At 45.3% G+C, this 16,431-nt stretch overlaps 1 protein-coding gene across 6 annotated transcripts in view; it reads left to right on the top strand.

The window, feature by feature from the left end:
• The window catches only part of rapgef4a (Rap guanine nucleotide exchange factor 4a), a 47,944-nt gene that overhangs the window by 21,088 nt on the left and 10,425 nt on the right, over window positions 1–16,431 (top strand). For 4 of the 6 annotated variants that reach the window (XM_081713676.1, XM_081713677.1, XM_081713679.1 and 1 more), the window contains 12 exons: window positions 4,963–5,035; window positions 5,777–5,838; window positions 9,544–9,650; window positions 9,831–9,952; window positions 12,272–12,455; window positions 12,832–12,916; window positions 13,316–13,376; window positions 13,581–13,657; window positions 13,831–13,977; window positions 15,097–15,203; window positions 15,360–15,445; window positions 15,929–16,007. In XM_081713676.1, coding sequence (XP_081569802.1) covers window positions 4,963–5,035; window positions 5,777–5,838; window positions 9,544–9,650; window positions 9,831–9,952; window positions 12,272–12,455; window positions 12,832–12,916; window positions 13,316–13,376; window positions 13,581–13,657; window positions 13,831–13,977; window positions 15,097–15,203; window positions 15,360–15,445; window positions 15,929–16,007 — 1,190 coding nt within the window. Of the gene's footprint in view, window positions 1–4,962; window positions 5,036–5,776; window positions 5,839–9,543; window positions 9,651–9,830; window positions 9,953–12,271; window positions 12,456–12,831; window positions 12,917–13,315; window positions 13,377–13,580; window positions 13,658–13,830; window positions 13,978–15,096; window positions 15,204–15,320; window positions 15,446–15,928; window positions 16,008–16,431 lie in introns of those variants that run through there. The other 2 variants (XR_014123468.1, XM_081713680.1) reach the window with 2 other exon arrangements.

Here is a 16,431-nt window from a genome sequence, read left to right as displayed (position 1 = left end):
TGTGTAGAGGTTGTGTCTCTATTTATGTGTGTGTGTGTAGAGGTTGTGTCTCTATTTATGTGTGTGTGTGTGTAGAGGTTGTGTCTCTATTTATGTGTGTGTGTGTGTGTGTAGAGGTCGTGTCTCTATTTATGTGTGTGTGTGTGTGTGTGTGTGTGTGTGTGTGTGTGTAGAGGTTGTGTCTCTATTTGTGTGTGTGTGTAGAGGTTGTGTCTCTATTTATGTGTGTGTGTGTAGAGGTTGTGTCTCTATTTATGTGTGTGTGTGTGTAGAGGTTGTGTCTCTATTTATGTGTGTGTGTGTGTGTGTGTAGAGGTTGTGTCTCTATTTATGTGTGTGTGTGTGTAGAGGTTGTGTCTCTATTTATGTGTGTGTGTAGAGGTTGTGTCTCTATTTATGTGTGTGTGTGTGTGTGTGTGTAGAGGTTGTGTCTCTATTTATGTGTGTGTGTGTATAGAGGTTGTGTCTCTATTTATGTGTGTGTGTCAGTGTCATTCCTCTTTACAGACTCTGGCAATTGCAGTAAATGTAATTTTTACCGAACCCAAATAATTAAATTATTTCAATAGCATGTGTGTCTCTGAGTGTGTGTGCCTGAGTGTGTGTGCCTGAGTGTGTGTGCCTGAGTGTGTGGGGTTGTGTGTGTGGGGTTGTGTGTGTGTGGTTGTGTGTGTGTGTGTGTGTGTGTGTGGTTTTGTGTGTGTGTGTGTGCATATATGTATGTATTCCCCTATCCTTTTTAGACTCTCTTAACATTTGGCATTCTTCTCCCCAGAGAGATCTGAAATAACACTAAAATCAAGAAGTGCAGAGATAACCTATTTAAGTGGCATGTACTGGGCCCCTCCAGGGCCTCCAGTAATGCAGGGATTACAGACCACACATGCAGCTAGGACCCACCCTATCAGATTCACCAGTCAGCCCTCAGACAGCCTGCATAAAAATCAATTTTGTGTCATGTAGTTACTCATACACAGTGCAATATAATGACTATCACGTGGTGAGCAGTCATGGCCATAGTTCAAATATACTGACCCATAAATGAACATATACATTTATAATGTAGAAAAGCATAGACAATGGCAGTCTCTCTCTCTCTCTCTCTCTCTCTCTCTCTCTCTCTCTCTCTCTATATATATATATATATATATATATATATATATATATATATATATATATATATATATATATATATATATAACTATATATATAAAATATATATATATATATAGTAAATTAGTGCAGAGTCATATTGTGGTGGGTCAAGCCCCTTCTCTGCGAGAATGATCTGCTTTTAGTTCTTAGTTTAGTTTGTTTTTCTTAGAAACAGAATACAATGTGTCTATCTGCGTCTACAGTGTGTCTGTCTGTATCTACAGTGCTGGTTGTTGGTGTGGTTTTGTGACACTAGTGTACCCTGATTGTAATAACAATTTAGCTTATTATTGGTCTAAACAGTAGGATGCTAATTACTGTACTAAACAGTAGGATACTTATTTCAGCTGACAGCACTTAGTCAGAGTGATATCATTATGAAACTCTGAATGAAACCTGTTTGTGTGTGTGTGTGTGTGTGTGTGTGTGTGTGTGTGTGTGTGTGTGTGTGTGTGTGTGTGTGTGTGTGTGTGTGTTAATAGTATGCAAACCCCCACTGAGCGCAAATGGCTGTCACATCTCATTCAGTCAAAGGCCTCTTCTGATGCCTCCAGGGATTGTGAGTGATCTGTCAGGTACAACTCACGTTTGGACACGAATGAGCTCATTAGCAGATGTGAGGCTCTGCCCACTTACTGCATCAGCCATATTTAGACCAGGAACCCAGTTGGGAAGACACAACAATTAACAGGCCTCCAGAAATACCACTTCCCAACTGTAAAGAAAATTGTTATTATGGAAGTATAGTTTACTTGTTGCAGGTCAATTCGACAGTTGCCTGTTTGTCTGCTGAAGGTTTCTGTGTACACTGCATAAGAATGAAGAGAAATCTTTGAGATCGAGCTACACTGGTACCCCCAGGTCATCAAAATGACCATCTAAATTCTAATAATCAGCATATTTCTTTCTCTCTTTGATTTATTATAGAAATGAACAACATTTAGAACACTCACAGGTCATAAAGAGCACAACAGAAAAATGTGTTGAAAGGGTGACGATAACTGCAAGGCCCTGACGCTCGATGAACATTATCATTATCTTGTCATCTTTGGCAACAACCACTCAGTAAGTCCATGTGGACACCAATGAATGCTGTCAGAATTCAGCACTGAGATTTTGTAGGTAGCACCGAAATCTTCAGAAGGTGCGACAAGGCCTTCATCGTGTCTGCTCTTCATCAAGTCTGCTCTTTAAGGCACCAAAAGAACTGTTGGATAATTACATACATTGGTGTGTAGGCACAGTAATATATACAGGTGTACCCTTCGTTGTATATGAACTCTAAAGCCTCGGGTCTTCTCACTCTCCTACCACAAGGGTGGTTAAGGAGATGAACAGATTTATTTGACAGGCTGAGCAGTAATGGGTGAATAAGTGCTGAACAGAGCAGGCTAATGGGCTACGGGTTGTTACGCTTATCCGATGCTTCCGTGTATTATAGAACCACACACAGAGCAGCACACTGATTTAAACATAGAGATGAACGATGATGATTATGAGAGAAGGATATCACATGACAGAGTGGTTAGCAAAAGTGGGCCACTTATCATTTTGTGAAAACCTCTCGACACCTAACCTCAGCGCTTGTAAAAATTGTAGCACCTAATTTCCCTCATCGCACGTACAATTCATATGTTTGATGACATCTGGCTTGGTTTGAAAATACAAGACAGTCTTGAAATATTTAGTATTGCTACACACACACACACATACACACACACACACACACACACACACACACTCACACACTCACTCTCTCTCTCTCTCTCTCTCATTTTATATATATATTTATGTGTTTATCTATACATGCGCTCTCTCCCTTTAGTTAGTGCCTAGCTCCCTGGGGGACTGAGGCTTAAAGCTGCCATAATGCTAGAACGTCCCAAGTGTCTGCAGTGAATAATGGCACTGGTGCATCCCATTACTCACCGTGACTGATAACACTTCCTTCTGAAGCTCGGCAGTGCAGAATAGATACTTACTCGTATCCGCTTGATCCGCGTCTTGGAGCACTTCTGGAACCGTATAGGGCGCAGACTGGAAATCAAACAAGTCCCTGGTGCCACTGCATGGCCCAAGGGGCATAATCCAGGGAACATGGGCAGGGAAAATGGGCCAGGGTGCATAATCCAGGGAGCATGGAGCACGGAAAATAGGCCAGGGCGCATAATCCAGGGAGCACGGAGCAGGGAAAATGGGCCAGGGTGCATAATCCAGGGATCATAGAGCAGGGAAAATGGGCCAGGGTGCATAATCCAGGGAGCATGGAGCAGGGAACAGGGTAGCAGGTGCTGCAGGTAGACCTTACATTAGTGACAACCTCCCAGCTCTGAACATGCAAATGACCTTGATTTGGAATCTGGCCAGCCCCGCTCTCAAAATGACCTTTTCACCTACTGTGGAATCTGGACATATTCTTGGTGGATTCTGGTTTAGAGGATCCTTTTCTCATTCTCCCACATCACTGTACATGGTGGACCCTCATCTGCATGGCTGCTCAACTCTCATTTCTCCGTGTCTTTTACCCCAACATGGGCGTAACGGGTATGACATCACCACTCTGCTTCCGCTGACTGATGGATGCATCGTTACTGCAATATTCTACCACTGAGCATCTGCCTGGCTGTCTGCTCTGTAAATGTCTGCAAATCTGTCATTCTGTTTCACACAAAGCCATACTTACCATAATGGATGACACGCCACATAAGGCCGTAGCTGACAAACACACAGAAACCTTGGTGAGGATACTGAATGATTTGTTTCATGGTATCCGTGGTGTGTTTGTGTGTGAGGGTCCGTCTGTAATTTAAAGCAAGCACTGTGTAATCCCCTTTGATTCTCTGACATCCCAGATTAGAGAAATGGTAGCCCTCAGTTCAGCTGGACTCTGATGAAGCTTCCTATCCCTCTTTACAGAATCGTAAGATAACATCTTCCTACATTTTAACCAGTTTGTGTTCCTGAAAGTGAGGAGCAGGATTCGTTCAATTCCCAGTGATGTCATCAGAGTCAGTATTCCGGTCTGTGCTCTTATCTGCAGAGTGATTATGAGAAGTTCCTCTGTCACTACTGATATATCCTAGCTGGGCAGATGTGGACAGGACTGAGGTGTGGATATGTGGAGAACTGCTATGATGTGTGGAGAAGGTCACAAACACGCCACAAGCTTCACAGGGTTTTGTCAGATGAGAAAGATGCGTTCGCACTCCACTCACATGTTGGTCGCTGTGATACAGTAAGATGGATCCGTATGGGGGCAAGAACTGGCTAGAAATAGAAATGCAAATGTTCTTTTACTGCATATACTAGTATCATTTAGGTTGTGATCATAGACACAGAAGATGGTCGCTCAGTGGTTGAGGTATTTGATTGGACGTACTCAAATCGTGTTCAATCAGAATTGTACATCGATTTGGATTAAAGCGTCAGATGAATGTGATGAATGTGGACGTGAATGTGAAATGTGACTGGCGGTGAAGACGGGTACCTCTGCATCTCAGCTGGATGCTACTATTACATAACTGTGTGTGCTTTTGTATGTGAGTGTGTGTGTGTGAGTGTGTGTGTGTGTGTGTGTGTGTGTGTGAGTGCATGCTCTAAATGTGTGTTTGCGCCTGTCCTGTGCTGTGTCAAGTCCCAGGAGGGCATTCTGAAGCACAGGGAATGACGTGGCGTGGGTTCCTTCCGTGCTTGGTGCGTGAGCTGTGGTGAAAGACGGATTGTGTAATCCTGGTGCCATCCTTGCTTTTCTGAGGTGTACTCAGCCTCCACTGTCTCCGATGAGCTGCTGTGTTCTTCTCTCCTCAGAAGTATCGGCGGTGCATGGCTGGTCTCCTGGCCCCTCCCTATGGCGTCATGGAAAGCGGCTCCAGCTCTGACAGTGAGTGTCCCCCTTCCTGGCATTCCACAGTCTTCCTGCGGAGTAGGGTTATATTGTATAAATCAATTTATGCTGTATTAATTACTGCTATCTATAATATATGTGATTCTTAAGGGCAGTGATATAAAAGGCATGCTATCTCAAATTAGCCTTAGCCAGTAGCTTTAATGAAATGGTAACGCTTCCAAATGTGTCTACATGATATGTATTGTATGTCCAGTACATAGGAGTGCTTTTATGGTCTGAGGGCTGAAATCAGAATAAAAGGGGAAACCTGATAAAATCAGTGTTTGTTTAAGTGTGTATAAAGTGCTCGGCTGAAGGAGAAGGGATGAGGGATGAGAGTATTAAAGGGATGTGTGAAGGGACACTAAATGGACTGTCTGTCCTGGAGGAAAAGAGCTTACTGCTGTAAGGTTAAGTGAGGAGCCAGCCCCTGTCCCCGACGTCTCACAGGACAGCACACAGGATGGCACACGTCCTATCCTCACACATCTTTGTCAGGAGCTTCATCTTCTCTGGCTCGCTGCCAATCCTTTACACTTTTGCCATAGTGTTTTTTATATCTAGTGTTGATTTCTACTTGTATTACAAATTTCTTTTACAAAGGCAGGTGTGTGTGTGTGTGTGTGTGTGTGTGTGTGTATTTGTGTGTGTGTTTGTGTGTGTTCACCTTCAGAGAAAATAATGTTTGCCAATATAACTTTTACAAATCTGGTTGTTTTCAACTGTGTTTCTCAGGAATGTCTGAGAAAGAAAAACTGGGCAACTGCCTCGGCTCAGTGTCCAAACATCTGAATCAGGTATGAACACACCCAGGGCCTCATGTTTGCCTGTTCACAGCTTGTAGCTCAAAATAATTCATTCATAAATAAAACTTTCATGAATATTCAAAATATTACATTGATGAACAGCACTTTCATGAATATTTGATGCAAGCTCTTGGCAGCCGTTTGTTTCCTATCAGATTTATATAGACTGTTGCTATATTAGCAGGGTGGGCTGAACTTCTCCTTATAATAGACTGACGCACGTGTGTGTGTGTGTGTGCGTGTGTGTGTGTGTGTGTGCGTGCGTGTGTGTGTGTGTGTGTGTGGTCACTGATGTAACAACGTCCTTTTCATTCCCAAGTGCCCTCAAAATAATGCAAGAACATGACGTTTGATAAATGTTTCACCTAAATATAAACTTGACAGTGGTGGCGTGTCCATCAGACTTCCTGCCCCTCCTTGGTTAGTGGTCATTTCCTCGCTCTCCTCAGGCAGCCTGTCACACCCCAGTGGATTTGCCGTGTGTGTGTGTGTGTGTGTGTATGCTGTCATCTTTGCGTGGTTGGACTTCCTTCCTCTGAATATCTCCCTCAGGTTGGAGCTGTGCACAGTTCTGTCAGGTTAATTCACTACGGCGTGAACATGGCCTTTGTGAATCAGCCACAGTAACATACTCACACATTAACACACACACAAACACACACACATTCACATATTTACACTCACACATTCACACACTCACACCTTCATTCACACATTCACACACCCACAGTCACACAGTGGTTAACATCCTGTTGCTGGTAGTGTGCTGATGAGTGCCATGGTGCTGTGTCTCCTACATTGTCCACCCCCCCCCCCCCCCACACACACTGTTCAACTCCTTCATGGAATCAGCGTTTCATAATATAACCTCTGTTCATCGCAGCAGCAGGGTTGTTTTGCAGGACTGTCGTAAGCTGTGCACAGTCATGCTGTGTAGTTGAGGCAGATTAAATGCAATGAGTGAGTGTGGTGAATCCAACATTGTTCCTTAAATGTCATAGTCCTGTGTGTGTATGGAGAAGACTTTAAGACGCATTTAAAATTTAAGACGCAATTAAAACACATCACCCAAGGAAGAGACCCACCTTGTACCAGGAGTGTAGATTGCAGTCTGTTATGCATTATTGAACATGCAGATATGGAGGCTGCTTGCTCAGGGGGTGTGTACAGTCTATCCAGCGTTCCCCAAGAGACTGGAGGGGTGGGAGACAGCGGGAAGACAGATGGGCTGTGTGGAGCTCCCAGAGAGATGAGGGGGGGGGGGGATGTTTTGTCCAGGGTTCCTAGAGAGACTGGGTTTGGTAGGGATGGTCTGTCCCGAGAGACTGGGTTTGGTAGGGATGGTCTGTCCCGAGAGACTGGGTTGGGTAGAGATGGTCTGTGCAGAGAGACTGGGTTGGGTAGAGATGGTCTGTACAGAGAGACTGGGTTGGGTACAGATTGCCTGTACAGACAGACTGGGTTGGGTAGAGATGGTGGGTCCAGAGAGACTGGGTTGTGTAGGGATGGTCTGTGCAGAGAGACTGGGTTGGGTAGAGATGGTGGGTCCAGAGAGACTGGGTTGGGTAGAGATGGTGGGTCCAGAGAGACTGGGTTGGGTAGAGATGGTCTGTGCAGAGAGACTGGGTTGGGTAGAGATGGTCTGTGCAGAGAGACTGGGTTGGGTAGAGATGGTCTGTGCAGAGAGACTGGGTTGGGTAGAGATGGTCTGTGCAGAGAGACTGGGTTGGGTAGAGATGGTGGGTCCAGAGAGACTGGGTTGGGTAGAGATGGTCTGTGCAGAGAGACTGGGTTGGGTAGAGATGGTCTGTGCAGATAGACTGGGTTGGGTAGGGATGGTCTGTGCAGATAGACTGGGTTGGGTAGGGATGGTGGGTCCAGAGAGACTGGGTTGGGTAGAGATGGTCTGTGCAGAGAGACTGGGTTGGGTAGAGATGGTCTGTGCAGAGAGACTGGGTTGGGTAGAGATGGTCTGTGCAGATAGACTGGGTTGGGTAGGGATGGTGGGTCCAGAGAGACTGGGTTGGGTAGAGATGGTCTGTGCAGAGAGACTGGGTTGGGTAGAGATGGTCTGTGCAGATAGACTGGGTTGGGTAGGGATGGTGGGTCCAGAGAGACTGGGTTGGGTAGAGATGGTCTGTGCAGAGAGACTGGGTTGGGTAGAGATGGTCTGTGCAGAGAGACTGGGTTGGGTAGAGATGGTCTGTGCAGATAGACTGGGTTGGGTAGGGATGGTGGGTCCAGAGAGACTGGGTTGGGTAGAGATGGTCTGTGCAGAGAGACTGGGTTGGGTAGAGATGGTCTGTGCAGATAGACTGGGTTGGGTAGGGATGGTGGGTCCAGAGAGACTGGGTTGGGTAGAGATGGTCTGTGCAGAGAGACTGGGTTGGGTAGAGATGGTCTGTGCAGATAGACTGGGTTGGGTAGAGATGGTCTGTGCAGATAGACTGGGTTGGGTAGGGATGGTGGGTCCAGAGAGACTGGGTTGGGTAGAGATGGTCTGTGCAGAGAGACTGGGTTGGGTAGAGATGGTCTGTGCAGAGAGACTGGGTTGGGTAGAGATGGTGGGTCCAGAGACAGAAAAGGGGAGGACATGTACTGGTTTGTCCAGGTTATGCAAAGAGACAAGAGCGGGGGTGGGGGTGGTCTGAGGAGAGACTGGGTGGAGCAGGTGTGTGTGTGTGTGTGTGTATGTGTGTGTGTGTGTGTATGTGTATGTGTGTATGTGTATGTGTGCGTGTGCGTGTGCGTGTGTGTGCGTGTGTGCGCGTGCTGAGGGAGAGACAGTTTGTCCGTGGCTCCCGGACAGACCAGCTTGGAGGGGTGGAATGGTTTGTACAAACAACAATATTACTATAATCGCTGATTCTGCAAATAATGTCTGTAAATTGTAGTCTGTAACTATCACATAATCATGTCAGTTTTGCATCAGGCTTGCTCACTGTGAATAGAAAGTAGGACATATAACATTTTTAAAATAGAAATATGAAGATGCTAAAGATGTTTGATTATCTTTGGATGCAGCAGCAGGTGTAAACAGCCTGAGGTTTCTTTTGTCTCTCTGAAATAACCCAGCTGCGCTCTGCACAGTAAACGGACCTAATGCAGGACATTCTGCGTAGGATTACATTCAGGCGCATCCTCTGCGGGTCCACGTTGCTGCTGGAGTGTTTGGGGTGGTTGTAATGACCAGGCACTTTGTCAGGTTTCTAACACGGACCCTCAGACCTTCATGGATTATTGATGTGCTGCAGATGGCACTGTTAGGGCGGAGCAGGGTAATGCGACATACACACAGCTCTACTAGTGAACAGCTCTACTAGTGAACAGCTCTACTAGTGAACAGCTTTACTAGTGAACAGGAAGCAAACCAAATAGAGCGAGGAAAAGTTTGTGAATTCTGATCATATCACTATAACCAGCAGATAAAGCCAAGGATCCTTCTCTCTCTTTCGCTTTCTCACTCTATCTCTCTCTCTCTTTCTCTCTCTTTCTGTACTTTCATGTTTTTTTTTATACTCAGTCATTCATAGTTTGTCAGTCTTTGCCTCAGAACCTACAGAATCTATGTTTTGTTTCTCAGAAGTCGAGAACAACAAAACACTGCTAAACACCACGCCCACTTCAGCTGTGTAAGTCAATCACAGTCCTGCCTTATGCGGATCCCGGTGCTGAAAGCGATGTGTGTAACTGCAGGTACCATCGGAGAAGATCCTGTGGGCCGGTAAGGTGCTCAGGAATGCCATTCTCTCCCGAGCACCTCACATGATCCGAGACAGGAAGTACCACCTGAATACGTACAGGTGAGCATCTGGAGTGCAGGCTCATTCCAGAGTGGAACAGTTCACCCAGCCATGCTCAGGGTGTTTTTGTCTGTGCACACTAGTGTTTGTGTGTGTGTGTGTGTGTGTGTGTGTGTGTGTGTGTGTGTGTGTGTGTGTGTGTGTGTGTGTGTGTGTGTGTGTGTGTGTGTGTGTGTGCAGGCGGTGCTGTGTGGGCACGGAGCTGGTTGATTGGCAGATGCAGCATGGCTCCTGTGTTCACTCACGAGTTCAGGCAGTGGGGATGTGGCAGGTGCTCCTGGAGGAGGGAGTGCTCAACCACGGTCAGTTCCACCTGCATGTCCTGTCATACACAAGTACACCTGCATGTCCTGTCATACACAAGTACACCTGCATGTCCTGTCAACCACGGTAAGTTCCACCTGCATGTCCTGTCATACACAATTACACGTGTATGTCCTGTCAACCACGGTCAGTTCCACCTCCATGTCCTGTCATACACAATTACACCTGCATGTCCTGTCAACCACGGTCAGTTCCACCTGCATGTCCTGTCATACACAAGTACACCTGCATGTCCTGTCATACACAATTACACCTGCATGTCCTGTCATACACAAGTACACCTGCATGTCCTGTCAACCACGGTCAGTTCCACCTCCATGTCCTGTCATACACAATTACACCTGCATGTCCTGTCAACCACGGTCAGTTCCACCTCCATGTCCTGTCATACACAATTACACCTGCATGTCCTGTCAACCACGGTCAGTTCCACCTCCATGTCCTGTCATACACAATTACACGTGCATGTCCTGTCATACACAATTACACCTGCATGTCCTGTCATACACAATTACACCTGCATGTCCTGTCAACCACGGTCAGTTCCACCTCCATGTCCTGTCATACACAATTACACGTGCATGTCCTGTCAACCACGGTCAGTTCCACCTCCATGTCCTGTCATACACAATTACACCTGCATGTCCTGTCAACCACGGTCAGTTCCACCCCTATAAGACATATATCATACAATATGATGTAGGGGAATAAAAATGTTTTTTTTTCTGCAAAATACCACTGGACAGTACACAGATTATTGTATGCCTTACCCTGCAGTAAATCCATGCCTTTAACAAGCCAACAAACATATAATATTGTAATCGAATCATGTTTTTGTCTCAGAGCTGTGTGACTGGCACAGGGCTGATAGTTGTGTCTGGGTATTGAGGCAGGCGTGATTTAGGGCCCTGTTGCCGTGTTGGCACGCCCATGTGTCTGACTCCAGTCCAGATCCAACGCCACTGGCTTGTTGCTTCTGATGAGTACTTGACAGGACATCTATCCCCAATCAACTCGCACAAGAGACACCAGTGTCGCAAAAACGCTCACTGCACTGCATATTATCGTGATGCCTGTGTGTGTGTGTGTGTGTGTGTGTGTGTGTGTGAATGTGTTTTAGTACAATATGCATAAAAGTACACTACTGTGATTATTTTGTTGCAAATACAATGCTGAGCATTTATGTAACATGATCAAAGACTAGACTGTCCTGCGCAATTTTGACCAAACATTTTGCAGCTACACATCATAGCACACTACACCATCTAATTGGTCAGGATGCTCCTGCACACAATAAAAAAGCACCCTATTGTTAGAGGGCTCATTTGCATACTGCAGCCTTTCATGATATCAGCACTACGGGTGTAACGATGTATTCTTCCTGAACCGTCATGGTACTGACTTTAAGGTTTGATGTTTGCAGTTGTGCAGAGAATACACATTAATCAGAGTAAAATACACAGTGAAACATGAACATGGAAACACATTCAACAGACTCACACAGATGTGCCAATCACTGACAGTTATGCATTTAGGAATTGTAAGTTACTTATCAAGATTGTAGAGATTGTAATGTTAGGAGTCTTGCCCGGGGACTGTTATTGGTGTTGTGTCATCTACCCAGACAGGGAATTCAAATCCAGTCACCCAAAGAAAAGGCAGCATTGTTACCCACTACACTGTACCAGTCAACCAATCACTGGAACTAGATCACAACAATAACAACAACAACAACAACAACAGCAACTACTACTACTACTACTACTACTACTCATCTGTACTGCTACTTGGGAAAGCAGACAGGGCTAGAAACATCAACGAAGCAACTGACATTTAGAGTTTTTAGCAACTGGCCAGCTTGAAATGTTGAAATAAAATTATATTATGTATTATTCATAATTATCACATAAAAATATGATCTATGTGAGAGCATATGGTCACTGTTTACATTTGACATTTTTAATACACTGCAGGCTGCACCAACTACGTCGGGGGGACTATATGACACTGTGTGGAACAAACTGCAAAATGCACTACTGTCCATTCAAAATAAACAGACAGAATCTTAGCCTTATGCACTTGGAGATTTGTGTTGCTTTGTATCCTTTATACCAAACTCGTACTGATCAATGATGTCCAAAACGTGGTGTGAACCGAACCGCGACATCTGTGCACATCACACCCCTAATTAGTACAGCAAAAGCCAGATATTGTGATAACAGTTAAGACCCAATGTATTGCGCCACACAGATCGTCCTGAAATATTGACCAGTGCTGCTCTGTGTGTTGTTCTGTAGTGGATCAGGAGCTGAGTTTCCAGGATAAGTATCTGTTCTACCGCTTCGTGGACGACGAGCAGGACGACACGCCTCTCCCCGGTGACGAGGAGAAGAGGGAGAGTGATGAAGAGCTGCAGGACATCCTCCTCCTCCTCTCTCAGATGGGCCCAGACGCACACATGCGCATGATCCTTCGAAAACAGTATGCTGCTGCCTCAGAAACAGGAGTGATGTCTCGGGCTTGGCTGTCATAACACTCCCAAGGGCAGAGATACAAATAGGAGAGCTTTGGGAATTTAACTGATTTCTATCCACTGATCCCTATCTGCCTTCCTGCTAAGACTAGTGAATCTGGAACCAGAGTCTGATTATTTCTGGTTATTTCTGTTCTTGTCTGAAAACTTCACTGAACGGTTCAATGCGCTTTACCGCATGTCCTGTTCATCCATTTAGAGTTAAGAGTTTGGATGATCTCTCTCTTTCTCTCTCTCGCTCTCTCTTTCTCTCTCTCGCTCTCTCTCACTCTCTCTCTCTCTCTCTCTCTCTCTCTCTCTCTCTCTCTCTCTCTCTCTCTCTAGGCCTGGCCAGAGAACAGTAGATGATTTAGAGATAATTTATGAAGAACTGCTGCATATAAAAGCTTTGTCACACCTCTCCACTACAGTAAGTGCAGACACTGCTGTTATGTTAAATGGCCTCGATGCAACCCTGCAGACCACTGAGACCCCCCTTACACTTCCAACCCCACACATGAACACACACTCTTCATCCTCACTATTCTAACCCCACACCTCTTGTATAAGATACTGTATAGAAGTGTAGTCTTCTTGGTTAATTACTTGGTGAATAACATGCCTTGATAATATTAACTAAATATACTAGGAGATTAAGACATTAAAATGGAATAATCTGCAGTCCATAGAGAAGGAGAACAACAGTGATATTCAGAGATGTTAGGCCTCTGACATCTGGTCCAAAAATGGTCCAAAGAGTGCATGTATAATGAAAGTGATAGAAAAGCAAAGGCAGTCCTGCATTTGTTTGCGTTCTCTTTGTTCTCAGGTGAAGAGAGAATTAGCAGGTGTCCTCATTTTTGAGTCCCATGCGAACGCAGGAACTGTCTGTGAGTGTCGTGGCTACATTTGCTTTGGTTGACCTCACTGACCTTCCTGATCAGAGCAACACTTTCTGTGCTGTCTTAGATTAGCATAGTAAACTGATTCAGAGCCATAATAATCCCAGCTCATTTGATTTGGCTTCTCTCTGAGTGGTTTTCTGGCTTCTGACTGTTGCTCTGTGTTTGTCTTTGGGGTTTTTTCATGGTCAGTGTTTAATCAGGGCGAGGAAGGAACCTCATGGTACATCATTCTGAAGGGCTCAGTTAACGTGGTCATCTATGGGAAGGTGAGATCACATGACTTTCCTTTTAAAATGACCGGCCAAGCCCCTAATCTGTTTTAAAGATGGCCAGATTATCCAATTAGAGCTACTTATTACTATCGATCAGTGCGTGCGTGTATGCGTGATGTGTGCGTATGATGTACGTGTGTGTGTACGTGTGTGTACGTGTGTCGCAGGGCGTGGTGTGCACACTGCATGAGGGGGACGACTTTGGGAAGCTGGCGCTGGTCAATGATGCGCCACGGGCAGCGTCCATCATCCTGAGAGAGGACAACTGCCACTTCCTGAGAGTGGACAAAGAAGACTTCAACAGGATCCTTAGGGTGAGGGGACAGGATGCCCCAGGGCTGCCATCTATCACCGTGTGTTTCTGTGACATAAAGACATGAGTCCTCAGTACTTTCTGATACTCTAATGAGTACTTGTTCCTGTTCAAAAAATGCTTTACTTTCTGGTGCATTTCTCTGTCTCTCCTGTGTCCTGGTTTCTCTCTCTCTCTCTCTCTCTCTCTCTCTCTCTCTCTCTCTCTCTCTCTCTGTCTCCTTTGCTCTGCTGTTGTCTTTAATTCAGTGTTATTCTGCCTACAGACTCTAAAACAGGAAAATTCCAGTTGCTTACACAATGGCCCTTGGTTTAGGAAAACCAGAGCAGCATCTAACCGGATAACCTGTGTGTTAGTGAGGGGAACTGTGTGTGTGTGTGTGTGTGTGTGTGTGTGTGTGTGTGTGTGTGTGTGTGTGTGTGTGTGTGTGTGTGTGTGTGTGTATATGTGCTCTTCAAAGCAAGGGCTGGATTTATTAGTAAGATAGTCAGTAAGTAACATATGTGTAATTTGCATAGATTATAAACATTTACATAACTAATTTTCAATAACTCATAAATAAATAACCTCAAAATGAAGTTACCTCATTCGCAACAACTATGACTAGAGCTACACATTTATTAATATCATTTATAGGATAGGAGCTGCTTCTTAACAAGGTTTTTGTTGGATAAAAGCTCCCTCTGCTGGTACTTTCACAACATTACAATATTCGATTCTGGTCACTCTGAAGCTAATGGAAAATTTTGATATATATTTTACTCTGAGCATAGAGCCCTACCTCTATAACATACAGAGGATTAGTGTCTGATAGCAACCACATTCTGTGATGATTGTGATACTTTTTAATTTATTTTTAATCTTAGGCTACACTTTGATTACGGTTGTAATCTACACAGTGCAGTGCTGTAAGCAGGAGTGTGTGTGTGTGTGTGTACACTGATCTCAGGATTGGCCTCAGTTAATGTGCTGACACATTACAACTCTCTCTCTCTGCTGCATTCACAGCAGTGTGAATCCATCATGTCGATCCTGCTATTTAGTCATTCAGTCCTTGCATCGGTGTGTGTGTGTGTGTGTGTGTGTGTGTGTGTGTGTGTGTGTGTGTGTGTGTGTGTAGGACGTAGAGGCAAATACAGTACGACTGAAGGAACATGAAGAAGATGTTTTAGTTCTTGAGAAGAGCAGCATCAGAAGTTCCAGCCATGCCGGCTCCTCGCCTCTCAAGTACATCTCTCTCCATCTCTTTATCTCTCTCTAGCCAACATTTGCTCTTTCCTTCCTTTATTCTTTCATTCTCTCTCTCTGTCTCTATCCCTCTATCTATGAACTATTTTCTTGCAGGCACTGAGCAGATCATGCTAATGAAATCCTCTGCTCCAGGTACACTGTGATGTCAGGAACGCCGGAGAAGATCTTGGAACACTTCCTGGAGACCATGAAATTAGATTCCCAGTTCACAGAGTCAGGTATGTTCAGCCCCGCTAGCACACACAACCTTTCGCGTTCTGAACAGACCCGGGCCTCACTTCACTTCTGACAGTGTTAAAGCAGTAAGCATCGCTTTTATTTATGTTAACTGCTTTCATTTGGCGGGACGTTCGTCTTTTACCCATATGACTACAGTCGACGGCTAAGTGAGCGCAGTTAATGGCTACTAGTGAATTTTACACTGCGCTGCCCGTGTGCGAAGCGGCGACAGCGAGTGCCTTCCTGCCGAGAGCCACAGGGGGCTGTGGGTGAGGTTGGGGTGAGTCTGCCAATAGAGCTGAACTCTGGCGCTGACCTAATACTGCTGCTTTTACTGAGCTGCTCCTGCACTGTGCACATCTGGCCCTGTCTGCGTCCCACGGCCGGAAAAGCCGGATGTTTATGTCTCGCGGTTTTCTCTGCTCTCCTTCTCCTTGCTTCCACTGTCATGTCTCTCCTTTTCTCTGTCTCCATCTCTGCAGATCCAGCGCTGGACGACTTTGTGCTCATGCACTGTGTGTTCATCCCCAATACTCAACTCTGCCCCCTCCTCATGGCCTAATATCCTACACTCGCTAATTTGTCACGTCTCTGTCAGTCTCTAGTATTCTCTCAGTGCAGGCTCATGAACAACTCAGCAGGTGTGTTGTCCATATAAACATGTCCCTTCCGCAGCAGGTCAACATGACTGAGAAGGCATTACTGAGAAAGCCCACCCCCCCACTCTTCTCTAGTTGGAACGCTCCACCAGTGTAAACATCCCATATAGGTAGCACTCAAATTGTGTTGTGAGCACGAGTAAAAGCAAGGAAAAGTCACACCAGGAAGATCCCGGAATCACGCATTTCTTTTCAGTCACACACTTAGTAAAAGGCACATAGGTATTCACTCAAGGCCAGAACACAATGCATGAGCCACACTTGAAACGCTTAAATGAAAGCAGGCTACATTTGATGCTGCTGCTATTTCAGTGCTATTTTCACTC

This window comes from Electrophorus electricus, chromosome 4, assembly GCF_041902795.1.
Source record: "Electrophorus electricus isolate QZ-2024a chromosome 4, ASM4190279v1, whole genome shotgun sequence".
Classification (NCBI taxonomy): Eukaryota; Metazoa; Chordata; class Actinopteri; order Gymnotiformes; family Gymnotidae; genus Electrophorus; species Electrophorus electricus.
The sequence above is the reverse complement of the archived record's forward strand: the minus strand, read 5'-3'. Positions and strand labels throughout refer to the sequence as shown.